General features: G+C 59.7%; 1 protein-coding gene across 3 annotated transcripts; it reads right to left on the bottom strand.

The window, feature by feature from the left end:
* Positions 1-575: 575 nt before the first annotated feature.
* Positions 576-6,867, bottom strand: LOC144366290 (uncharacterized). Of its 3 annotated transcripts, XR_013425310.1 has the most exons (4): positions 6,659-6,867; positions 2,557-5,489; positions 2,350-2,449; positions 576-1,915 (listed from the first exon to the last, which is right to left on the bottom strand). XR_013425310.1 is itself a non-coding variant. In XM_078020373.1 (2 exons), exon 1 carries the CDS (start codon positions 6,616-6,618, stop codon positions 5,881-5,883), a length of 738 nt encoding a protein of 245 aa, XP_077876499.1. In that variant the 5' UTR covers positions 6,619-6,867; the 3' UTR covers positions 576-1,915; positions 2,350-5,880. The 3 variants fall into 3 exon arrangements, 1 of the variants encoding a protein (XP_077876499.1); XR_013425309.1 differs by having other exon boundaries at positions 2,350-5,489; XM_078020373.1 differs by having other exon boundaries at positions 2,350-6,867.
* Between the last annotated feature and the right edge of the window lie 16,693 nt (positions 6,868-23,560).

The following is a 23,560-nucleotide window of genomic DNA, read 5'->3' as shown; positions in this document are numbered from 1 at the left end:
CCCACTCTTGAGAGTAGACAGAGGTCTATTTGGAAGAGATGGTCCTTGTCACTGCCTGGACAAAGTCTCCCCCAAAGGTGACCTTCTCCCAGCAGGCTAACAGCACCTTTCTTCTCCTTCCCGGCACAGGCAGTGGGATGGCAGGAATGTCCAGGGAGGAGCCGCACAGAGACCCTGGTCTGGGAGGACAGCACGGCGGCCCCCTGCTGATGCTGCCCCCAGCCTCGAGGGCCATGGTGCTTCAGAGGGTCACTGTGCTTCCCCACGTGTGGAGATGAGGACCACTGCCTGCTCCTCTCTGGCTGGGATGGGCCCTGAGCAGCACCCTGCCCTTGAAGCGCCTCTCCATGCCCCAGACAGGCAGCGTGGCAGAGCCTTCCTCCTGGGAAGGGGAAAAGCCCGTGGGCCCCAGGGAGCCGAGTGGGGAAGATTCTGTTGGAGGGAAATGAGGGCTTGGGGTGGGAGGTGCTGGGAATAAACGGAACAGGAGGACGTGGCGGATCCAGGAGAGCCCTGTGGGCAGCAGAGGGACGCCACAGGAGCCTGGCAACGGGTGGGCTGGACGCAGTGACTCCTTTCCTTTTTAGTTTACTCGGCAGCTTTATCGTGATCTCGCTGGAGAGCCACACGATCCGCCCACCTGAAGAGCAGTTCACTGGCGCACAGTGTAGACTCAGAGCCATGTGACTGTCACCGCGATCCACTGACAGCACCTCCAAGAAAACCACCCGCCCATCAGCGGTCACCCTCCGTCTCTCCTGTCACTTCTACATGGACGCGCTTGTCCCGGGGTTTGCCTGATCTGACTTCATCTCCGGGAGCTTGGGCTGCTGTCCTAGGATTCCTTGGATGGGGTCACGGATAAACAGCAGGCTCACCTGGCTCCCAGATCTGGAGTCACCCAAGACGCAGGCCCAGCAGGTCTGGTGTCTGGCGAGGGCTCCGCTTCACAGGGCTTCCTCCCGCCCCGTTTTCCCGTGGCACAGGGAAGGCCCCGGGCCCTTCACCGGGACACTGCCCCCCCCAGGCCCTGCCTCCCAGCACCGCTGCCCTGGGGGTCAGGCTTGAGCTCGAGGGGGGGCACAGACCTGCAGGCCACAGCGGCATTTCTTACAGACTCGAGGACGGGGTGTGGCTTTTCAGGAGAGATTTCTTCACAAGAGACAAAAAGCACAAATCAGAACAGAAGACACACTCGCGGCGTTCAACAAGCCAACAAAAAAGCAAAACCGGGAAAGGCCCAAAGATGCCCCAAACGGGAGAAGACTGAGGGCTGGGGGAGTGGGTGGACGGAGAGAGAAGTCTGGCAGAGCTCAGTGCTCCCGGGGACCTGGGGCACGCATGGCCCTGGGCTGGCCCGTGCGGGGTCCCACACCAGGTGCCTTCTCAGGGCTGCACGGATGTGCACAGCCTTCCCTGAAACACCCCGAGAGCGAGAGCCGCCAGCTCCAACGTCCTCAGGCTTCTCTGACAGGCGGTTTCCATGTGGTGCCTCATGTGGTAGAAAGTCTGTGGGGCCTCTGTAGGGTGCCATCCCATACCCTGGTGGGCCTCTGGAGTCCCAGAGGCCCCACCTCCTACACCACTGCAGTTCAGTCCACGGCACCTACCTTCGAGCAGTGTTTTAAAAAATCAGTATATTGCTCCAACTGTAATAAGGAGGAATGGGAAGAGAGTGATATAGAAGGCAGGATCTTCAGTGTTTCAACATGGATCAGCAAGACCGCGAGGGTGATGTCCCCAGGTTGAAGCAGGCATGCTGTGTTAGCTCCTCGAGGACCCGGGGCACTGCCCCTTGGGTGCGTGCTCTCTTCCCAAGGAGGAGCCAAGGACACCATTGCTGCAAAGGAGCTGGTGTTCACAGGAGATCCATCAATGTCAGCAGTGCTGTGGTCTTAGAGCCAGGAGTTACGCCCTGGGGAATGAGGAAGACACGTCACCCTGCAGGCACGTCTGTCCTCCAGGACTTGCAGTAGAGGGGAGGGGACGGTGGCAGGGCTCTGGGTTCCGGGTGGCACCTCTTCTCCTTTAGTCCCTCCCAGGTCATCACAATCATGGGAGCGCGGAGTTGTCTGGGTCTGGGTTTGTTTCAAGTTTCACCAGCAACGCCTACGGCCCTTGCCTGGGGCCAGGATGGGAGCCTGGAATCTAGGACACTGGCTGGGCCTCATCTCCACTGGAAGGTTCAGAAGGAGGGCCGGCCGCAGATGCACACGCCTGCCCAGGTAGTTGCTCCAAGCTCTCGGCCCCTCCTCCCTCCCTCCCAGCTGTCACCAGGCTGGAGCTGCCACCCAGGTTGTCAGGATGAGGACAGCTTCTCTCCGCAGCTTGTCTCCGTGGAACCCTTACCGTCCTGTTTGTGAGCACGGTGGGGTGGGGCAGGTGTCCACATGTCCACTGGGTCCTGGAGCCGCCTTGACCACAGGCTTCGTATGGCCTGCTTTACCTGCTGGGAAACGGGGACCCCTGGGGTGGACCTGCTCCACACACAGCCAGGGCCAGGGGGGCCAGAGGGAGCCTGGCTCCTGACCTCACCCTGCTCTCTCCAGGTCTCACCTGCCTTCACCACCTGAAGCCTGCCGATGGCCCCGGCCTGAGAGGCCCCACTGCCCAGAGCTGGCCCTGGGGGACTGGGCTGAAAGACGGGTCCCAGGAGGTCTGGGGTCCTTGCTGCTGCCCTCGCAGGAGGCCCCCTTGGAGACCAACCAGATGTCGGGTTTCCAGGGAGACACCGGGTGCTGGCCACGGGCAGTCAGGAGAGGCAGCTCCGCTCTCCCCGCTCCGAGGCCACCCTCCTCCCCACCGCTGGCTCAGCCTGAGCCCAGAGGCACTGCGTGCTGGGCTGGGGCTTTCTCCTGGCAGAGTCCTGGGTCTCCCCAGCCAGGTAGGGCCCCTCAGAGCCCAGCAAAGCTCTCTCTGTGGAGGGGCCTTTGGGCACCTCCTGCCACACCACCCTACTCCTGGGATGTCTGAGTGGGAGCATGGGGCAGGGCCCCAGCTCCCATTGATTCTGTGCCAGCCTTGCATGGCCTGGGGACTGGGGGGGCGCAGAGATGATTGGGACCTTGCACACAGTTGGCCTTGTCACCTGGTGGGGCCTGGGAGCAGGCTGTGGGGGGGCATGGTCCCCTCTCATGGTCCACAGCTGAGTCCTCCCCTGTGGCTTAGGGGCTCCCTAGGTTCCGTGGGCTGGGCCTTCTGAGCGTGTGTCCCCCATCCAGGGCCCCCTTCTTCCCTGGCTGCCTCTAACTGGGTTCCCAAGACCCCCAGCTGCCTCCTGTACAGATATTTTTTGGGGAAAGGGATCTTCTACAGCAGGTGGATGGAAACCCAGAGCCTCAAGGACAGTGTCCTGTGGGCAGACAGCCTCCTCTTGGGGAAGCCTGGAGCAAGACTGAATCCCTGCTCTGGGTCCCACCACCCCAGGATCTGGGGCCATTGTCCCCAAGGCTCTGGAGACCCCTCCTGCAGCCATGCTCTGGGGTTCTGTCCCCCTCTCCTGCCACCCTCAGCCTTCTCCCATCTGTGTGGGCCTTGCCCACCTCATACCCCAGCCATCCCCTCCTTATGCCCCCGCCAGCCATGGAGACACTCTGCAGGCGGTGGGCAGAGGCTCTGCACACAGCACGCTGCCCAGGCTGCGTGGCCCTGGGCACAGCAGGAGCCCTGGGCCTGCAAACATCATTCACCACTTTCATGGCAAAGGGGGTTTTGTGGATGTGATTAGATGAAGGGTCTTGAATGGGAGCAGCCTGGACCAGCTGGTGGGCCGAGTGCCATCCCAGGAGTCCAGACAAGGAGAAGCAGGAGTTGGAGTCAGCTCAAGGCGGCCGTGGAGAGGAGCTGGAGGGCGGTGCCCTGAAGGGGAGGCAGGGCGGTCAGTGAGGGACGGGGCCACCTCAGAGCTGGAGAAGGGCCGGAGGGGCAGTACAGTGGCAGAGCACTTGCCTGGGGTGCTTAGGCCCGGGTCCGTCCCCACACTGGGCAGAGCAGGAGCAGCAGCCGCTGGGGCAGACAGTGGAGCCCCCCGGGTCTGGGCGGGCAGCACCTGTGTTTACCCGAGTAGCTCGTTCTGACCTGCAGCACTGCTGGGGGATGAATCTGCACCACTGCCGGCTGCTGAGCTTGAGGTGCCGTCTCGGAAGAGCCACGAGTGCGTGTCCAGTGTCAGGACCTCCCCAGGACACCCCTGGCAGGGCATTCGCTGATGTTTCTTGGAGCACTTCTTGTATCCAAGACTAAATCCTGGGTCCTGGTCAGGTGGGCAGCAGGGGTGCTACCCTGTAGCTTTGCCAGGTGACTGAGAGACCCTTGCTCTGGCAGGGAATAGGCCTGGTTGACCTAGGTGCCACCAGGTCCCATCTCAAGGGACATCCCCGTAGCTAGCTCCCAAGGGCTTCAGGCCGTTGGTCCCCAGGGAGAATAAAGTTGCTGGCAGAGCTCTCGAAATGACAGTAGGGAAAGGCAGCCACAGCCTCCTGCGGCTGAAGATGGTGTAGACAAAACAGCAGAGCACCAGGCGTGCACATCACGTGCAGGGTGTGGGTGTATACGCGTGTGTATATGCCTATGTGCAGTCACACACAGGTGTGCCTTTGCATACGTGTGAGCCTACATCTGTAAGCACCAGCACTTACATGTACACACACCGTGTGAACATGACGTGTGCACACGAATGCTTGCATGTATACATCCACATACGTGTGCAAACACCAGCACATATGCACACACATGTCCTTGTGAGCATGTGCTCACTGGAGCATACATGTGTACAAATATGTGTGTCTGTGTGGCCATTCAGGTGAACATTGTGCCTGTGTACACACGTATGAGATGTATGTGAGCACAGCACGTATGTGCCCAGGCATGTTCATCTGAGTAAGTGTGCATACACACTTGTGCTTAAGCAAACATGCCTGTGCATGTGGCTATGTGTACACATTCATGCAAACACTGTGTGTCAAAAATCACTCATGTGATCGCATGTTTGCATTTTTGTGCACATTTTGCACACAAATATTCACACGTGAGCACTGGAATGCACATGTGCCCTCTTGTGAGTATATGTGTGTGCATATGTCTGGTGCTTTCAGGAATGAGCGGGGAGGTCCCTCTTCTTATTTCCAGGCGTCCCAACGCTCAGCACGGCCAGCCAGGAAGCACACTGCTGTCTGGGTGCCGCTGTCCTGGGCGCACCCTCCCCGCACTCCTGCCAGCCCTGTGGCACGTGTGTGCTGGCCCTGTTCCTCGATTACCCCAGGCCCTACCCCAGCCGAAGAGCCCTTAAGGTCGCATGCTTGATGGGTTATTCTGAGCTGAGTAGATGACCTGCCTTGTGAGAAGCCCGCTGCCCACAGGTCACCACCACCACAAGCCAGGTCCATCTTTCGCCCTCCATTGGGTCTGAGCTGCAGCGGTGCTGTTCTCACGGCTCACAGTGCAGGGACGTTTACTCTGGATTCCTTTGAGAGAGTGTAAAGGACGCTGCACTACGAAGTAAGACGAAGACTGCGTTACAATACTATAATATGAAGACTTAAACCAAAGGCGAGGGGCTTAGGACAGCTCACCACTGACTCACAGGTCGACGGAATGTGACCCTGAGAACTGGCTTCTTTCCTCAAGTGTCTGGGGACACAGATGAGGCATCATCCACCCGTATCAACCACAGAGCCAAACTCCTCCGTCCGCCACTGTTCCCTTCTCACAGGAAAGCCTTGCTACCGAGCACAGGTCGGGGAACCCGCGGCCACCGGCAGCTCTTTGAGCAGCTCACTGCATTGAGGAAGTGGTGCTGGAGGTCGGGCTGTCTGGGGCCTGAGTTCACTTAGCCGGAGCCACCTGCTGTCCCCCAGGAGAGCGCACACAGGAGTCTCCAGCTCAGCACGGAGGAGACCCTGCCTTGGACATCCAGGAGGACAGCAGGCCTGTGGCTGAGGTCTGCAAGGAGAGGTGTGCACGGTAGCCTGCGTGGCTACCTCGGTCTGAATTCAAGGTAGGCCACGTGCCAGGTGGGTGGCCACTTGCTGCGTACCTGGCCATCATGATTACCACCAGCACTAACATCACCACCATCTCATCACCGTCACTACCATCACTGCCACCATCATCACCATCACTGCCACCATTATCACCATAACTGCCACCATTATCACTATCATCACCATCACCACAATCACTGCCACCATCATCACCATCACTGCCACCATTATCACCATTGCCACCACCATCATCACCATCACTGCCACCATTATCACCATCGCCACCACCATTATCACCATCATCACCGTCACCACAATCACTGCCACCATTATTACCATCACTGCCACCATTATCACCATCGCCACCACCATCATATTCATCACCATCACCAGCATCAGCATCACCACCTTCATCATAATCATCACCATCACTACCTCCATTAAGATCACCACCACCACCATCATATTCATCACCATCACCAGCATCAACATCACCACCTTCATCATAGTCATCACCATCACTACCTCCATTAAGATCACCACCACCACCATCATATTCATCACCGTCACCATTACCCATGATCATCACCATCACTACCACCATTATCTTCACCACCACCATCGTCATTAACACCATCACCGCCACCCACCCCCATCGTGATTCTCCTGGGCATCACCTGGCTCAGCAGTAGCTGCAGAGGTTTAATGCACCACGACTGTGAGAAATGAAAGGCGTCCGGATGCGCTGGACCCGATAAAGGAGATGTTAATGGTGGCCTCAGGTGCTATTGCCAACCCTGCTCCACAGACAGGAAGCTGCAGCCAGGAGGCTGTGTAACCCGCCAGCGTCACACAGAGCGACAGGATTCAAAGCCGGGAACCCCGATGCAGCGCTTACCCTGGAAACACGGAATTCCCAGAAGGGGGTGGTTTTGTGGTGTGACTGTGGAGGGCTCTATCGGGCTGCGGCAGGTAGGGGACTTTAGGTCATGATTTTACGGGCAGTGTTTATTCAGGGGACAGATTCTAACATGGAGAGTGGACTGGGTTAAATATTTCGGAACACGCTCACAGATTAGTAAATAAAGAGTAGGATGCTCTCGGGGAGAGCTTTGACTGACGATGCCGAGGTGGTAAATGGGATTCAGTCTCCGGCACTGAACTCGGGCAGTGGCTGGCCAGGCCCCGCCCAGCTGCGCGGGCCCTGAAGCCGTTCCCGGAGCCCACAGATGACTGGCTGCCGGCAATCGCGTTCTAATGCTGGTCTAAATGTTTCTCATCTGGTCCTTCTCCTACCGGAGCGTGGAGAGCAGTGCTGAGCAAGCTCCCTTTAGGGCAGCAGACTCCGGGAAAGAGCCGAAGCCATTCTCCGCTCCCAAGCAAGCCGGATCCCCTCCCCCTCGTTATAAAACACCTATTATCCCCTTGATCTGCAAGCGGGCAGCGTTATTTCAACTTGACAGTGCGTGAGAAATGTACCACGATATAATAAAAGGACCAGAGAGGCACTATTTAATGTCAGAATGACAGATGCTTCAATTAGGCAGACAGGACGATTTCTCCCCAAAATAGATAAAGATGAAATTTTTATAAGATTGGGCTGTTTGTGTTTATGGTACGGTACAGTTAGCTTTCATTACAATATAAATTAAAATAAGAACTCCTATTTCAACGGAGCCAACCATCTTGCTAATGATATTTCAACTCAGAGCCACCGTTTATGGAAGCCCCGTCCCCTCGCTGGGGAGGAGTGGTCTCCCCAGGGTTCACTCTGGCATTCACACACCCTTTCCCACCAGAGGCAGGAGGGTGTGTCCAAGTTCATTCTGACTAGAACTCTCGCAGATATTTCTTGACATGTGAGATTTTCCTCTCTGCCTGGTCCAGGTTTCCTGGTGCTCCACACAAGGTACCCAGCTGGTGATCAAAAGCTGGGTGGGGTCCGGGGGGAGTGGTCAGGATTCTCCAGGACTGGATGTCACTGGCTGCAGGTCCAGGGCTCTCCACCTGGCGGGACCTTCGACTGTTCACAGCGCACCTCTGGCTGCTGCAGAAGGTCACACGTTCCTCTCCATCCTTCCTGCCTCACTGCTAGGAAAGAAACATTGTTGCCAGTGATCGCCAGGCACAGTTCCTGAAGCTCTATTTCCAATCGCTTCTGGCTTCTGCATTTTAGGGTTTTACATTATCCAAACAGGATGGGAACACACTGTGTTTGATAATTGGAAAAAGGCACCAGCTCTATGAAAACATTTAGAATTATACAACCAGACGCCTGATTCCAAGAAAACAGCAGACCGAGATGACATGGAGCTTCTCAGACAAAAATCGCACAGAAGTAGCAGATGAAATGGAGCAGCTTAGGGTGGGGGTGGGAAGGGAGGAAGAGAGGAAGGGGGCGGGGGGCAGGCTGGGGAGCCAGGGCCGGGTCTGGGAAGGGTAGTGCTCACTGGGTGGGTGTGAGGCTCACAGGGTGGGAGGATGACTCTTAGACCTTTGCAAGAGCCAGGCCTGTTAGGAGGGCCGGTGTTAGCAGGTGGGATGGGGACAGCTGTGTCCCCCCAGGAGGTCACAAGAGCTGGTCTGTGCCCAGATTCCCTGTGGGGGTGGGGAGAGGCATGAAACTGAAGCATGGGAACGCAGCCTAATCCCCTACACCGACCGTGTGGCAACCAAATTCATTTCACCAATGTGATTCTTCATTTGGAAAACACATAGATGTCTCCGCAGTGGAAACCACACGCCTGAGAATCTCAGGAGCCTTGTATTCTGGAGGCTGCCTCTAGATTTTTGCTCTGCAGTGTCCCTTCTGCTGGATGTCACCTACTTGGGACCAATCTCTCCGCTCCAGATGTCCTGACTGCCCCTGGGTCCAGCCTCCTGGCATCCATCCTGCATCTCTGGGCCCAGCTAAGCGCCCGCACCTGAAGCAGCCCCCGTACTTGGTGGGTTCTGTGGACACACCCCGCCAGGCTCCTGCTGGGCTCTGCCCCAAGCTGTAAGCAGAAACTCACTTTTAATGAATGGACACAAGAAGGATGCGGACACCTTTCATCTGGTCAGATTTTAAGAAATTAGTAGCTGATTGAAGACGCTTCCCCTCCGGGCCAGGGCACCTCGTTCTCTGTGAGGCTGCGCTGTGAGGCGGAACTGATGCTCCTAAACAAAGGACTTCAATGGAGAAGGTTTATCACTCCAGCTTCTGTCCCAGCCTCAGGCCCCTGGGGAGAGCAGGGAGCTGCTGGTTTCCAAAGCCCCTTTCACGGAGCTCTGAAGAGATAATTAGAACCTGGGCGGAGGAGGGCAGAGGGGGACCCAGAGAGGAAGGAAAGGAGGAGGGAGAGATGAACCTCCAGGGGTGACGGATGGTGGGGTGATGGCTCAGTGTCACCACGTGTGCCGGAGAACACACGGGCCACCTGGCCTCCTGCTGCACCTGCTGCCCAGAGAGGACAGCTGGGAGGGGCCGCGTGGAGTCTCCCCTCAACCTGTCCCCCTCCAGAGTGGTTCCTCCTCGTCCTCCCCGGCTGACAGTGTTGTGGGGACAGACGAGGCGGGCCACCAAAGACGGCAGGACACAGTGTTATTTGGCTGCAGCCAGGTCCAGAGGGTACAGCCTTTGCTGTCATCAATCCATCCCCTGAACCCCGAGTTCAGGGAGTTTCAGAGTTTCATACCCAGGTGTAAGGGGAGGGGCTCAGAGGTTCAGAGTCTGCAGAAGTTCACATAAAGCAGCTTTTTCTCTCACTGTTCTGGGCAAGTTAACCCTTCAAGGACCACACCTGAGAAGGGAGAGCTGCTTCTCCCCTTTCTTTCCTCCCCCTGCCAGCTGTTACCATGAAGCCCATTTGTAACTTATCTTAAAAATGTAGACATCTCTGTGAAGCCCAGCTCAAGGCCAGAGGCCTGGTTTGCACACTTCTACAAAGTACTATACCGGATACGTTTGTGAAAAACTGGTGAGGGGTGTCCAGCACCTGGAGGGCTGGTATCTTCCTGGCCAGTGGCCAAGTAAGCAGGGTGACACGGAAATAGGAAGCTTATCTACATTGGACTCTCTTGCTGACAGTCCTAAATCAGCCCTGGTAAAGAGGGCTTTTCTGTGGAGAAAGGGATGCCCCTTCAGTAGGAAAATGCAGCTGCCCAGAGAGGCCCATCCCCCGGGCCCAGGCCGCATAGCCGAAAAGGCAGTGTGCAGTGGGATCTGGGGCTGTGTGGGCTGCGTGGAGCTGGCAACAAGGTGCAGTCGCCGCCCGGATTTAAACGTCCCCAAAGTTTCCCCCTTATCTCCTTTCTGAATACAAATGTCGGTGGGCCAAGCAACAAATTCAGGTGTGGATGGAGGCTATCCTGGAGGAGCAGTGAGCCAAGCCGGATGAACGGCACCTCCAGAGGTGGTGCTGCTCTGCACCCTGCCCACCGTCCCCTCTGGAGAAGCCCAGCCGGGCAGCTCTGTAGTGTCTACTGGGAGTGGATAGGGCTGTCCCCAGGGCAGGGGGTTCCTGGAATGCAGGGACTTGGGGTCAAGACTAGGGAAATCTTGGGCACAGCGGAACCTGGGGTAGTGGTGAGTGCAGAGGCTGAGCTGCCCAGCCCAGCCCGAGGCCCATGGGACCAGAGGAGGGCGCTGGGAGGCACCCAGTGGACCAGGGAGGGCAGGGGTGGGCTGGGAGACCCTGCTGTGTGTGAACTTGATCCGGCCTAACCTTTCTGTGGGCCACCTTAGAGCTGACCTTGCACTGAAATATTCAGTACTACAAGGCGGTTCAAGGGACACCAGATCCCCTGCGTCACACCCGAAGCTGCCCAGAGTCACGCCTCCCTCTTGCCATTCCCCACACATCGGGGGCCTCTTCCCTACACTCCTCGCTCCTCACTGGACGGGCAGAGCTCCTCCTTCCAACAGAGCTGGACGGGCAGAGCTCCTCCTTCCAACAGAGCTCCCCGTCACCACTTGACTTGATCCTAAAACGACCAAGATGTCCCCAGGGGAGGGAGCAGTCTCTCCAGAATCGGGGTGTTCAGAAGACCCGAGAGAGGACGGGGATTTTCCCAAGGTCACGTAGCTTCAGGGAGGCAGAGTCAGCTCCCATGGTGTCCAGGAAGAGGCCACCACGTGCCAGGCAGGGCAGCCCAGGGTGAAAGGCCAAGGGAAGAGCCCGGTAGAGCTGGCTGCTACCTGGGTCTGGACTGGCACTCCCCTGGGATTGCGCTTGCCCACGTCTCTAGAGCGAGGATTGTTACAGAACAGTGGCCTTCCCCAGGGAAGAAGAGTGTCAGTCCACCCCTGGGCTCCACGTCCCTGTCCCTAGTCACTGTGGCAGAGCTCACGGTGATGGGCAGGTGCTGATGGAGCCTCGGGATGCTCAGCAGACTCCACGTTAAACGCCCTTCATGGAGTCCGTACGGGCTTCTGCCAGGGAGTGACCTCTTTAGACCCCACCAGAACCCTGCCTTGTGCCCCACGCTGGGCGTGGCTGTCGTGGAGCCCGCCAGGTGAGGGTGCCACCAGAGTCTCCCTGCTGCTGGAGGAGGGGTCTTCTGAGTGCTTCCCAGGGGCACAGCCACTGGCCATGAGTGCTTGTGGGTCTGGGGTCCCGGCCCTGGAAGCAGATGAGTGGGTGAATTTTAAAGTCTTGTACTCCCACGAGGGTTTGGACGGCGTTCCTTCCAGAACAGCACCACTGAGCCGAGCCTGAAGCGTGGTGGGGGCAGAGGGAGTGGCCTTGGCCCAGCTCACGCCCAGCAGCAGGAGGACTGACCCCAGGGCAGCCCCAGGCCTCACAGGAATATCTGCTGGACCCAGAGCCCCCAACACCATCCTGTACCCCCCAGCAGGGACGGCTTCCGCTGTAGCCAGTTCCTTGAGCTGAATCTGCCCTGCAAAGATTAGTGTTCGAGGAGCATTTCCAAATGCCTGCCTCTGCTTTTATTTAGCTGTTTTGCCTACGAATCAGATCTAACGATATTCTATTTAATTTCCCTCTCTCAAATAGCATGATGCTTAATGTAAACCAATTACTACAATTTTGCTTTCTAAGAAATCAGGAAATGTAATCAGGGAGAAGCAACTGGTTTGCTTTTCATGAAATTCCATGTGCAGCAGCGATGGCAGAGGCAGGGGGTAGCCTTGGGGGAGGGCGGAAGGCCCGCAGTGGGCGAGTGTCAGAGTCGTGCTCTGTGTAGCCGTGAGGGATGCGTGTGTTTGTGTGTGAGATGGAGCTCCCGGGAAGATGTGCAGGCCTCTGTGTGCGCCTGCACCCACCCTCCTGCATGTGTCTCCAAGTGAGCCGTGGGCATTTATCCAAACCTGCCTTCGGGTCCCAGCACTGAGAAAGCGGGGCACGGGCTGGAAGCCAGGGTGGGCTTGGTGGCCATCTACCCAGGCCCAGAGCATCACGCACTTGATGGAAGGTGATCAGACGCAGCCTAACTCAGAAACCCAAGGGCCCCGGAGATGTGACCACAGCTGAGCCTCTGGGCAGTTGGCTTCCCATAAAGGTTGATTGGGCATAATTATAGACATTTTATTTTGAGTCTCCTTTTTTATTATAAATGATAATCATGCTCCTCCTCTGGAGAGAGGTGAGCGCTCTAACTTGGAGCAGTGGCCCAGAGCAGCCGCGTGGAGCTCAGCCGAGCCTGCGGGGAGGAGAGGAGGCTCCTTCCTGGGTGTCCAGCTGGTCTAGGGAGCTCCCAACACACACTCTCCCTGCCACTGCGGGGACACTAGCCGCCTCTGCTTCACTGAGAGAGGGATGCTCCAGCAGTCGCCCCTCTGGCTCTGACTGTCCTCAGCTGGTCCTCTCTGCGGCGCTCTCCTGCTGGGTCCCTGCTCTTGGGGGCAGGGCGTCAGCGGTCCAGTGGCCTCATGGTGGTCTCCCTCCTCAGGCCTGGCCAGGGCAGGTTCTCTCTGGTCTTTCTCCTTTCCCTCCAAATTCTCTAATCGTCCTTGACAGTGCACCCCCACCTCCAGCCTCCAGGAATGGGGACTCAGCAGGTACTCACACCAACCCAGGTGTCCTGGGCTCTGACACACAAGGTTCTCTCTGAGAGGGTCACTGCTGTTCGTCCTAGGGGCTTGGGTCGGCCCTTGACTTTCCTCTTCATCTCTCCATGAAGTAGAATTTGAATAACATCCATCAACTCTTCCACCAAATCCAAAAGTTAATTGCTTTCCCAGTTGAGCCATGAAAGGGTGTGGGCGTGATGTCTTGATGGACGTGCATTGCGCACAGTTGCTAATCAAGCCGCCAACATGCGCGCTGCCCCCTGACGCCTGCAGCTCCGTGCCAGGCCAGGCGTCTGCCATGCTGTGGGGACCCAGCTGGTGGTAGCTTTAGACCTTGTCAAGGCCCCAGAAGAGGCCTGGCCCACTCACGACTCACCTCCCTTCGTACCTGTCCTGCTGAAGCCTTCTGTTAACCGTGAGGCTGTGACAGAAAGACTCAGGAAGAGCAACTTAGGGGAGGGGGGGGCGTGGTTCAGAGGCTCGTCCATGGTGGGCTTGCTCCGTTGCTCCAAGCCTGAGGTGAGGCAGCCCATCACGGTGGAAGAGAGAGAACCGGTTACAGCCCCAAAGCCACGCCCCCGGTTACCCACCTCCTCCGGCCATCCCCCACCGGCCTGCCGTCACCACCTCGTAAGAAGTCCTTTTAAATAAGTCCATCAGATGGGTCAACCTGCTGGTCAGTCCCAGCTCTAGCTGCGTCAGTTCACCCTGAGCATTCCCACATGGTCTCGCGCTCGAGTTAGCCACAGCCCCCCTGCCTGGCCTGTCGGGGCTCTGCTCACTCCAGGCCGCACCCCCTGGTCAGAAGCTGCAGCAGAGGTTTCCTGCTGAAGGTCCCCCTGGGGCCCCTGAGATGGTGCTTCGCTGGGGAACGCTGTGTACGTGGCACCTGGGACGCTGGGGAGGGTGGAGTCACAGGTTCAGCCATGTCCACGTGGGCTCACCTCTCCCTCTGGGGGGCAGTGGAGCCCTGAGGGCTGGTCAGGGAGGGGGGCAGAACAGGAGTGCCGGGAACCTACTAGACTTGGGGGAGCTCTCGCTGCTGTGTTGGCGACTTCAGTGGAAAGGCCCGGGCCACCCCCCCGCAGTCAGCCCTCCCGTCCCCTGCTGGGGAGGCCGTGGTCAGTAGGGTCTTTCTCTGCTTGGTTGCTGCCATGCCCGAGGGAACCTAGGGGCCTCCGCCCACGATCCCCTCCCTTTACATTGAGCCTCTCAGGCCTGCTCCCAGGCTGTGCTCGGAAACACCCGCCGGACTCCGGCCCTGCGCCCCTGGGTGCCTGGCATCACCAGCCCTGCTCTCTCAACACCTGCGCCCTCCTTCAGAGTGGACCTCAAACTGGAGGCCGAAGACCTCCTCTGAGCTGCTCAGTGCCACTGCCCCTGAGATGCCGGGAAAGCCCAGGTCAGCGCCAGGTTAACAAGCCTCTCCCAGTGGAGACACTGGGCCATGGGTGAGGCCGAGCTGAGGGCCCCAGGAGCTAGTGCCTGCCTCCCAGGAGGGTGGGTATAAGACACCTGTAAAGCAGGGTTCTTGGGGGCTGCAGGAGGAGGACACTCAGGGCGCCCATGTCAGCTCCCCCAAGCTGGCATGAGGCCACAGGAGGCCAGCTGTACATCCTGACCACTGGACTCCTCCTTCCTTCTTTCCCCTGCCCCAGAACCACCCTCTGGGGCCACAGCACTGTGGAAAGGGGCTGGCTCAGCAGGCACTGGGCTCCGTGGCCAAGGTCCTCTTCCCCGTGTACAAAGCCCCAGGATCCTACTTGAAAACCAGACACAATCTCTCCCTCGGAAGGAAATGATGACTTGTGTCACATCTCCCCCCCGGATGCTGCCTGGGCTTGTCCAGCTGTGTCTATTCAGAATGGACATTATTGTCATGTCACTCGTGGTTCATTTGACATGACTGTGGGACCTTAGTCACAGGTTCGGCCTCACAAGCCATCAAGGAGAATCAAGCTCACGACTTAGGAAAGACTCAGGTCCTACAAGATTTCCCGGGCTGTCTGGGATTGTCATCTCGCAGCGCCGCTCCCCATCAGAGTGGTGTGTTTAGAATGGCTGTATTCTGCGACCTGCGTCCTGTTTACTGAATGGTCTCTGGGGCACGTGCTGGAACAAAACGCACGTGACTCTCTGGGCCCTGCTGTGAAGGCAGCTCGCGTCTCGGGCCTGGTGAGCAGGGGACCAGGACCTGGCTTCTGAGAGCAGGCCGGGCACCTTGGAGCCACCTGTGCTGCTTGATTCGGAACACACCACAGGGGACAGCTTCCTGTGGTCACCACCCACGGGAGCAGGACCAGACGAGACCCCAGGGCTGCAACACCCTGTGGCTTGGGTGCACGGAGGCCCACCTGCCTCTCAGCATTTCTTGGGCCTGGCCAGGCCTCTATCCACTGTGGTCCCTGGTCTGCTGGAGGCCCGTGAGGCCACTCTGCTCACTGGCCCCTCTGTCCTGGAGACGTGCGTCTGTGGGTCCCGGCTGAGGCGGGGGAGAACGCCGGGGCTTCACAGGTCCTTCCAGGGGGCCGAGGCCAGCAACAGTCTTCGGTGCAGGTTGATGGACGGGAGGCCCTGAAGAAAGCTGAGCCCGCCAGCACCTCCGTCTCCTGGCACCACAGGGTCCTCCCAAGGGGGGCCTCAGCCTTGGGCCTCGGCCCCCACTTCCATCCGTCCAGCCCTGCCATCTCCCGCCCTCCACAGGCTGCTCCTGAGGGGCCAGCTGAGCTGCTGAGCCCCGGGCCTGCACTTTGGCCTCACAGGGAGGCCCCCAGGCCCCACCTCCTGAGGCCTCCCCTCCCTGACAGCTCCCCCTGCTTCAGCCCAGCTCACCTGGGCCTCCAGCTCAGCCTCCTTCTCTGACTGTCCCTCTCTAGTGACCTCACTGTGTCCTGTGGTCAGCGGGATGATGAACCCCAAGATGTCCATCTTAATTCCCCGAATCTACACAAAGAAGGGACTATGTGAAGGGTCCTGTACGGGGGGTGACCCTGGTCCGCCTGGGTGGGCCCCGGCCACACGAGGGTCCTGGGCAGGTGAAGGAGCACCAGGGATGGGGAAGGGGCGGAGGGAGGCTCCTGGGAGAGGCCACCGTGTGGTCCTTCTGCAGAGTGGGCCTGGGCTCCAGGGGTGGGGCTCGCAGCCAAGGCCCAGTGGGGACACTTTGAGAGCGTGGCTGTCACAGCGTAGTGGCTGGGGAGGAGAGGGCGACTGCCCAGGGGCAGGGCACAGCCAGGGAGGTTGGCCCAGCCAGAGGTCAGGGAGGGACACAGTTGCTTGATGGGTTGCCGTGGGGGAGGGTCTGTGCTGTGGCCTCTGAGGGGACAGAGCTCCTTCCCAGGTGGGAGGTGCCTGGAGGTGCTGAGGTGGGCGGGGAACCTCTGGTACCTGGCAGTGCTCCTCTGTCACTTTTACCTTGTGAGAGAAAGAAAACTGTGGCTTTCCTTTCTGGTTTCACTGTTTTCCCCTCAGTACCGCCCGCCGAGAGCAGGGGTGCGTGCAACCTGGTGACCCCAAGCCGAACACCAAGGGCTGCTCTGGCCTCTGTAGAGACAGATCTGGGCTCTGTGGCCTCTGGTTCCCCCGCTGGCCAGGTGCTTCTCAGCAGCCTGGGCTTCCTGGCCTCCTGGTGATAGAGGAGCTGACCCTCGTTGGAGCCCTGAATGCCGCGTCCATCACAGGGGTCCCCACAGGTACTGGGCCCGCGCAGCTGCGCCCGTGTCCTCTGCTGCTTTCTCTGTACATTTGGAAGCCACGTCCCTCGCCCAGTGGCCTACCTTGGAGATGACCTGTCCTTCCCAGCTGGTGCTTTCCTCCTATGCCTGTGGCTCCCCAGCTCAGGGACAGTCCCCGGGGGCCCTGGGCCCAGCCTTCCTCGGCCCCAGCACTGCCCCCACCCCCACTCCTCCTGGCCCTCCCCGCCCCACCTCCTGGGCTTGAGATGCCCTGCTTTCTCGACTCCTTCCAGAAGCCTTTCTTTATGGGCAGCCATGGTGGCCCTCCACAGGATACATGCTGTCAGTCGCAGCCTGCTGGACTCCACTGCCGTGATTCTGGCCCCACGGGAAGGTCCTGCTGCCTGTCACAGGGCAGACCCTGCACAGGGTGGTGCTTGGCCCCAGCTCCCGGCCCTGCCCACAATGTCCCTCTCTGCAGGCTCTGCCCAGGCCTCCAAGGCAGTCCCCACCCTACGAGTGGCCCCACAGGCCACCACAGGCCTCTGCCCTGAGCTGACACCCCAGCTCTCTCTGCCCAACCCCACCCTCAGGCATCTGTTGAGAGCCACAGCCAAAGGGGCCGCAGCAAACTTCCAGCTGCCAGCAAACTTCCAGCTGCCAGCTGATGATTGGCTCACAGCGGACCCAGCAACATCTAGCTGATTGGCTCCTCTGCAGAGCTGCTCATTGGGGGACTTCTTTGGCTCCGCCCACACGACCCAGCCAATCGGCCTCAAGAGCAGGAGGATTGTGGGAGGTGGAGAGGCTGGGGTGTGGGTGAGAGGCTTGTGGAAGCGGGTGGTGGCAATTGGGCTCTGAGGGTTTTTCCTGAGGAGCTGTTTTGTTTGGCGTTTGTAGTTCTAAAAATAAAGTCGTTTCTTTTGACAAGTGGCTCCTGAATTGTGCCCAGCCAGACTGCGGCAGGCATCCCCTCTTGCCCAAGTTCTGCACCTGGGGTGCCCTTTCATCTCCTTTTATCCTCACCCTGTCTACGACCGAGGCTGCCCCCTGGACTGTACACCTGGACCCCCAAGTCCAGGAGGCGCACTCCTCTGAGCTTTGCAGACAGCAGCGTCCTGCCCCTGGTTGCCCCCTCAGGCTGCTGGCCCACCCAGCCCAGCCCAGCCTTGAGGGTCCTCCACACCTGGGGCAGCTTGAGGCCAGACCCAGGAGGTCTCCAGAGGTCCCTTGTGGGTGGAGGGGCCGCCAGGCTCTGAAGGGCAGCCACATGCGCGGAATGTCTCCCAGCCCCCCCTCTGCATTCCCTCGAGGAGCCACGGACCTGCAGGTCCTGAGTCTAGAAACTTCCTTTTGAAACCTGAGAGTGAGGCGAAACCCAGACTTGCCGAGTCAGCTTATTTCTGTGAACAAGAAGAAGCCCTTCCAGTGTCCTGGGGTCAGATCAGCCTCCGAGCGCCCGGCTCCTGACTCCGGCCTCCTGAGTGACGCAGACTGTGGCCCTGCCTCCCCACCCGCATTTCCAGAAATGAGCACTTGGGCACCAGCTGTGTCTGCTCAGGCCGCAGGTGGAGCACCCTCCCATTTCTGCAGGAGTCAGCACTTTGTCTTTCGTAAGTTTCAGGACAGATCAGCACCAGGTCAGGGAAGAGCCCACACCAGGCCGCCTTGAAATTTTGGTTAATTATTCATGCAAATAGCTTTCATCCATGGGGCGGTGGTCTGGGAAGGTTGCCCTGGCAAAACTGCCCTGGGAGGTCCAGGCAGGGCTCTCTGCCCTTTCTGAAGCTTTCTTCAAGTTCTGGTCCAGTGCGCATTTTCTCTCAGCCAACCCTTTAAAGACTGCCTATGCCTGGTGAGGGACCCCAGCCCAGGGGGGTTGCACAGGCTGTGCACTGTACCAGGCGCAGAAAGAATCACTACCACGGGGTCCCTGTCTGCCCAGGATGGGCAGTTTGGGGCTCTGAGAGTGGACAGCTAGGTTTCCCACATGAGGAAGCCACCTGCTCCTGATCAACATGCTTCTGCATCTGTGCTTGGACCCACTAGCTCTGTGACCTGCGGTCACTTCCCTACCCTCTCTAAGCCTGGTTTTTCGACAGTAAAACTGAAATGATGGGGCTGTCACTCTGACACACCACGAGCTGGGGGTTTAAAACAGGAGTGGAGGCCAGCAGTCTGAAGTCAGGTCCCTTGCTCTCCAGCTCCCACATCTAGGTGCCCGTGGCTGGTGGCCCATCACTGCAGGCTCTGCCTGTCTTCACCCGACCCCTCCCTGTGTGTCCTTGTCCTCTTCTTACGAGGTCACCCAAAGATCTCATCTAGCCATGCCTGCAAGACCCTGGCTGCAAATACGGCCCTGGATAGGTCCTGGGGGCGAGGGCTTCCGCATGTCCTTTCTGGGGAGACAGGTCACTCCATAACAAGCCCTTGTCCCCAGGCTGCTGGACAGGAATCTGGTGAACCAGGATGAGAGACGCTCATCTCTGCCTGCAGCTGGGGCCAGCTGTGACAGCAAGTAGGGGGCTTTGCTCTGGGCAGAGGCAGGGGCTCCTTCCACCTGACCAAGCTGCCCAGCCCCTCCCCGCATGGGCAGCCAAGTCTGTGCTCTCTTCTGTCCCGTAAGGGTCAGTCGCCCTGCTGGAATCGGGTGTGGGACAGCTGTGGGCTTCCGTACTGCTCATGGGAGAAAGCAGATCGGTGGCCAGCAGGGACGCCTTGCTCATGGGGGAGGAGCACACGTGTCCCCCCGGGCGGTGTGCACGGAGCCCGCCGTCCTGCCACAGGGCTCATCTGCCCGCTAGGACGAGGCCCTGGGGGAAGAGCTTGCTGTGGGAAGAAGCTGATTCTGCCTGATCCTGGCATCACCCCCGCCCAGCTCGGGGCAGGTGGAACACACCAGTCCTTCGGCAGCTTCTCACCTTCCTCCCACATTCCCGAGGCCCTGCGTGGGCGCAGACAGGCTGCCAGGGGCGGAGAGCAGCTGAGCCCCTGACCACAGAGCCCTGGCCTGGGCCCGTGAGCAGGCGTGAGCAGAGGCTGGCCAGCGAGAGGTCAGCGCCCTCCCCTGGTGGTGACCAGGCTGTGGGGGCCCACTGTCCTCTCTCCTTCAGGTGAGCGAGTCTCTCAGACGCTCTCTGGCGCTGACGTCGCTCCATTAAGCAGGACACCTTTAATCTGCTCACTTCGCAGCCATTCATGTTAATCATGCAAAGGTCAGCTGTCAGTGCACAAATGTTAGACTTGACCTGTTTTCCCGATGCGCATCCTATCGGTGATAATTTGCCCCAATTTCTAGTCATTTGCCAGTGGGAGCTGCAGTGGGGAGGGGGCCACAGAGAACCTGCCGGAAACCCGAGGACAGCAGGGGCCTGGGGAAGGGCCTGCTGGGGACCTGCAGACCGTCTCCCTTCACCCAGTCTGTGGTTGCAACAGGAGCCCCTGGATTGGAGCTGGGAGCCCTGGGTCCGAGGCCAGCTGCTCCTGGGATTCAGGTCACCCTTGGTGCCCTCAGCATCTCCTCTTAGCAGGGCCTGACGTTTCGATGGCCGCCCTGCCGCCTTCGCAGAGACGAGCGCAGAGCAAGGAGGCAGGTGTGGCCTCCCACCCCCCCGGGTCCTGCTCTATCTTGCTCATGTCCTGGAAATCTCTAAGCTGAAGGCTGCAGCGGAGGCCCTGAGGCCCCTCGTGAGCTCCTCTGTGTCCCATGACCTTACTGAGCTGGCAGAAGGCCCAGGGAAGACCCGGAGGCCGGGCCAGCGTGGCAGAGGCAGTGGTCTCCCCCGTCTGCTCTCCTTCCTGTCCCTCAGCCTCTGGGAGAAGTGGCCCTCATCAGCCCCCTGAGCTTCCGGGTGCCTCCATACTTCAAGTCCAGACTGCAGGCAGGAGCTTCCACTGGAGGGCTGGGGTGGGAGCACTTCTCTCTATCAAGAGCCACTGTGTCCCTCTGTGTGCTGCCCCTGGGCCTGCAGACCCTCACACCAGCCATCCAGAACGTGGCTCACCTGCTCCTTCACCTCTTCCTGCACAGGCCCCAGCCCTGTTGCCAGTCCCCATCAGAGCTCTGCACCTCGCTTCCCTCACCCCTGAGGGATCAGCCTCCAGGGCCCCCAGATGCCTCCCAGCCCTCCCCCAGCCCTCCCCCTGGCCCTCCCACAGCCCTCCCCCCCAGCCCTCCCCCCAGCCCTCCTCTCAGCCTCCCCCAGCCCTCCCCCCAGCCCTCCTCCCAGCCCTCCCCCCAGCCCTCCCCCCAGCCCTCCTCTCAGCCTCCCCCAGCCCTCCCCCCAGCCCTTCCCCAGCCCTCCCCCGGGCCTCCCCCCAGCCCTCCCCCAGCTCTCCCCCACCCCTCCTCCCAGCCCTCCCCTAGCCCTCCCCCCAGCCCTCCTCCATCCCTCCCCCCGGCCCTCCTCCCAGTCTTCCCTCAGGCCCTCCCCCCAGCCCTCCCCCAGCCCTCCTCCCGAGGACACCCTCCCTGCGGTGGCAGGAGCCTCTTCACGTGGCCTGAGCCTGCATCAGCTCACCCCCCAAAACCTGTATGTGTCCTTTGTCTTGCAGAGGGAGGGCCAGGCCTTGGGTGGGACAGGAGTGGCTGTCCGGGTCACGCAGCTCTGCGTCCCCATGATGATCCAGCCCAGGCTGCCAGGCCCACGGGAGGGAGCCCTCCACCCCAGAGCCTCTGGCAGCTCTGCCTGTCACAGACCCCCCACCAGCCTTCCGCCTCCCGCAGTGCCGGAGCCTGCTCCCCTCTGGTGGGCCTGGGGCTCTCAGGACTCCGGGCTCTTCTTCACGTGACCTCCCGCCCTGCCCTCCCCGTCGCAGGGGCTGCAGCGGTTTCTCCCTGGCCTTGGTCCTCCTGCTCTAGGCCCTGCTCCTGGCAGCATGAGGGTCAGGTGAAGGGTCGGCACATAAACCCAGGAGGGTGGTGCGGGGTGCCCAGAGGCTGGACTCCTTAGAGCCACATGTCCCACAAGCCTCATGTCCCACTTGCCTTCTCCAAGTCCTGCTGGTCGAGGGTCACTCTTAGTCATGGAGGACGGAGCTAAGGGAGATGGACTGGACAGGGTGCCCCTCCCCGGTCCCTTCACGCTGCTCTCTCCGGCCAGCCCAGCAGCGGTGGGGGCCACCCCTGTGGGGCAGGGTTCCAGGCTCCACTGGGGAGCACCAGTAGAGGGAAGGCCCAGCGAGAGGCGAGGCCTGGGACCCAGGGCGAGGCGCCAGCCTCTCGGAGCCCCCATCCTGGAGACGGACAGCCGACATCAGCGTCAAAGACTTTGGAGGGGGGTTGTGGAAGTTTGTTCCAGGTTTGCCCACCAGGGAGAATTTTCTCCTCCTTTGTGTGGGACTAGGTGCTGTGCCTCCACGGGCAGGTGGCTAGTGTTGGGCACCCGTCAAGCTGTGGCCCTTGTCACCAGGAGGTGACAAGTGACTACCTTCAGAACAGTGGCTTCCGTGGCCACCAGCCCAGTGTGCCCAGAAACCCGACAAGAGCAACGCAGGGGGAAAGGGTCATTTGGGCTCAGGTTTCAGAGGTCCAGTCCACGGTTGGTCAGTTCTGTCGCTTTGGGCCCCACGTGAGGCAGGACATCACGGGAAGGGCGTGGCGGAGGACAGCGGCTCACCTGCTGGCACCAGGAAGGAGAGAGGGGAAGGAGCACAGGGAAGACGCACCACCTGGGGCAGCCCGGAGCCTCCTCCTCCAGCCGGGCCCACTGCCTGCAGCTCCCGCCGAGCAGCGCATTCTAACCAGGCTGGACGGTCAGGCTGCAGCTCTCGGTTCGGTCACCTCACCCCTGGACGTTCCTGCATTAGACAGGAGCTCTGGGGGCACCTCACATCCAAACCACAACACAGAGAGACCATCTCCGTGCTGGGTCCTTCCCTCAGCTGGGCAGCTTGGCATGTCTGCATGTGCTGGGACCTGCGCATTCAGTGCCCTGGAGAGGGAGAGGACGGTCCAGCAAGCCACTGAGGTGGCACCTCCTGAGGACCCAGGGCCTGCCTCCCAGGAGACTCATTTTCCTGACCTCTTGGTCATGCTCCTCGCCTCCTGCCTGGGGAGTCTGTGTCCCCCTGAGTCTGCAGCCAGGAGCCGGATGGGCATGGACGGGGTTCTCCTCTGGTGGGACGGCAGAGCAGAAGGCAGGCAGATGGATAAGAGCTGTCGCTATGAATGGAATGTGGTCCTGCTGGGGGCAGCAAACGGCCCCAATCAAAGGATTTATCTTGCTGACAAACTGAATGTGAGATCAATTCTGCACCTCTCAGAAGTGAGTCGACGGGTATAATTCTCTCACTGGGCAGCACCTGCAGAATATAAATTAACCCAAATAGGCAGATGTGGCTGATAAAAGTCCCTTTCCCAAGGGCTGAGATGACATCAAAATGGCTTTGATTTTCTCCCTTGCAGGGATCGAAATCTTGCAGGGAGCTTCCATCAGGCCGCCAGGCAGCTGGGCACCCTGCCTCAGTGTCCCTGCCCATCCTCAAGTCATTCCCATATTTCATGGTGACCATCAAATCGATACCAAATATTTCTGTGCTGTGATGGGTTCTCGGGTTCTTGACAGCAGGCTGATGGGTGTGCCGATGAGCCCCTGGGTGATGGCTTGTTTCCAGGGCTGGGCTGGCATGTCCACCTCTGTCTGGGCGGGAAGCTTCCCAACTCCAGAGCAGAAACTGTGAGGGGGCTGGAGGCAGCGTGGGCCCAGCAGGGAGGCTGTGCTGGCTCTGAGGCTTGGGGTGCATGGTGGTGCTGGCTGCCTGGCCCCCTGGCAGGGAGCTTCCGTTTGTCACGAGAGGTGGAGTCTTTCAGAAACAACTTGTGTGTGCTCGGGCTTGCAAATGTCTCGGCAGTGCCAGCCTTTAATTAGCTGTACTTTGCCACCAGGGACCTG

This window comes from Ictidomys tridecemlineatus, chromosome 8 (assembly GCF_052094955.1).
Source record: "Ictidomys tridecemlineatus isolate mIctTri1 chromosome 8, mIctTri1.hap1, whole genome shotgun sequence".
Classification (NCBI taxonomy): Eukaryota; Metazoa; Chordata; class Mammalia; order Rodentia; family Sciuridae; genus Ictidomys; species Ictidomys tridecemlineatus.
This window is presented reverse-complemented; position numbering and strand designations above follow the sequence as displayed.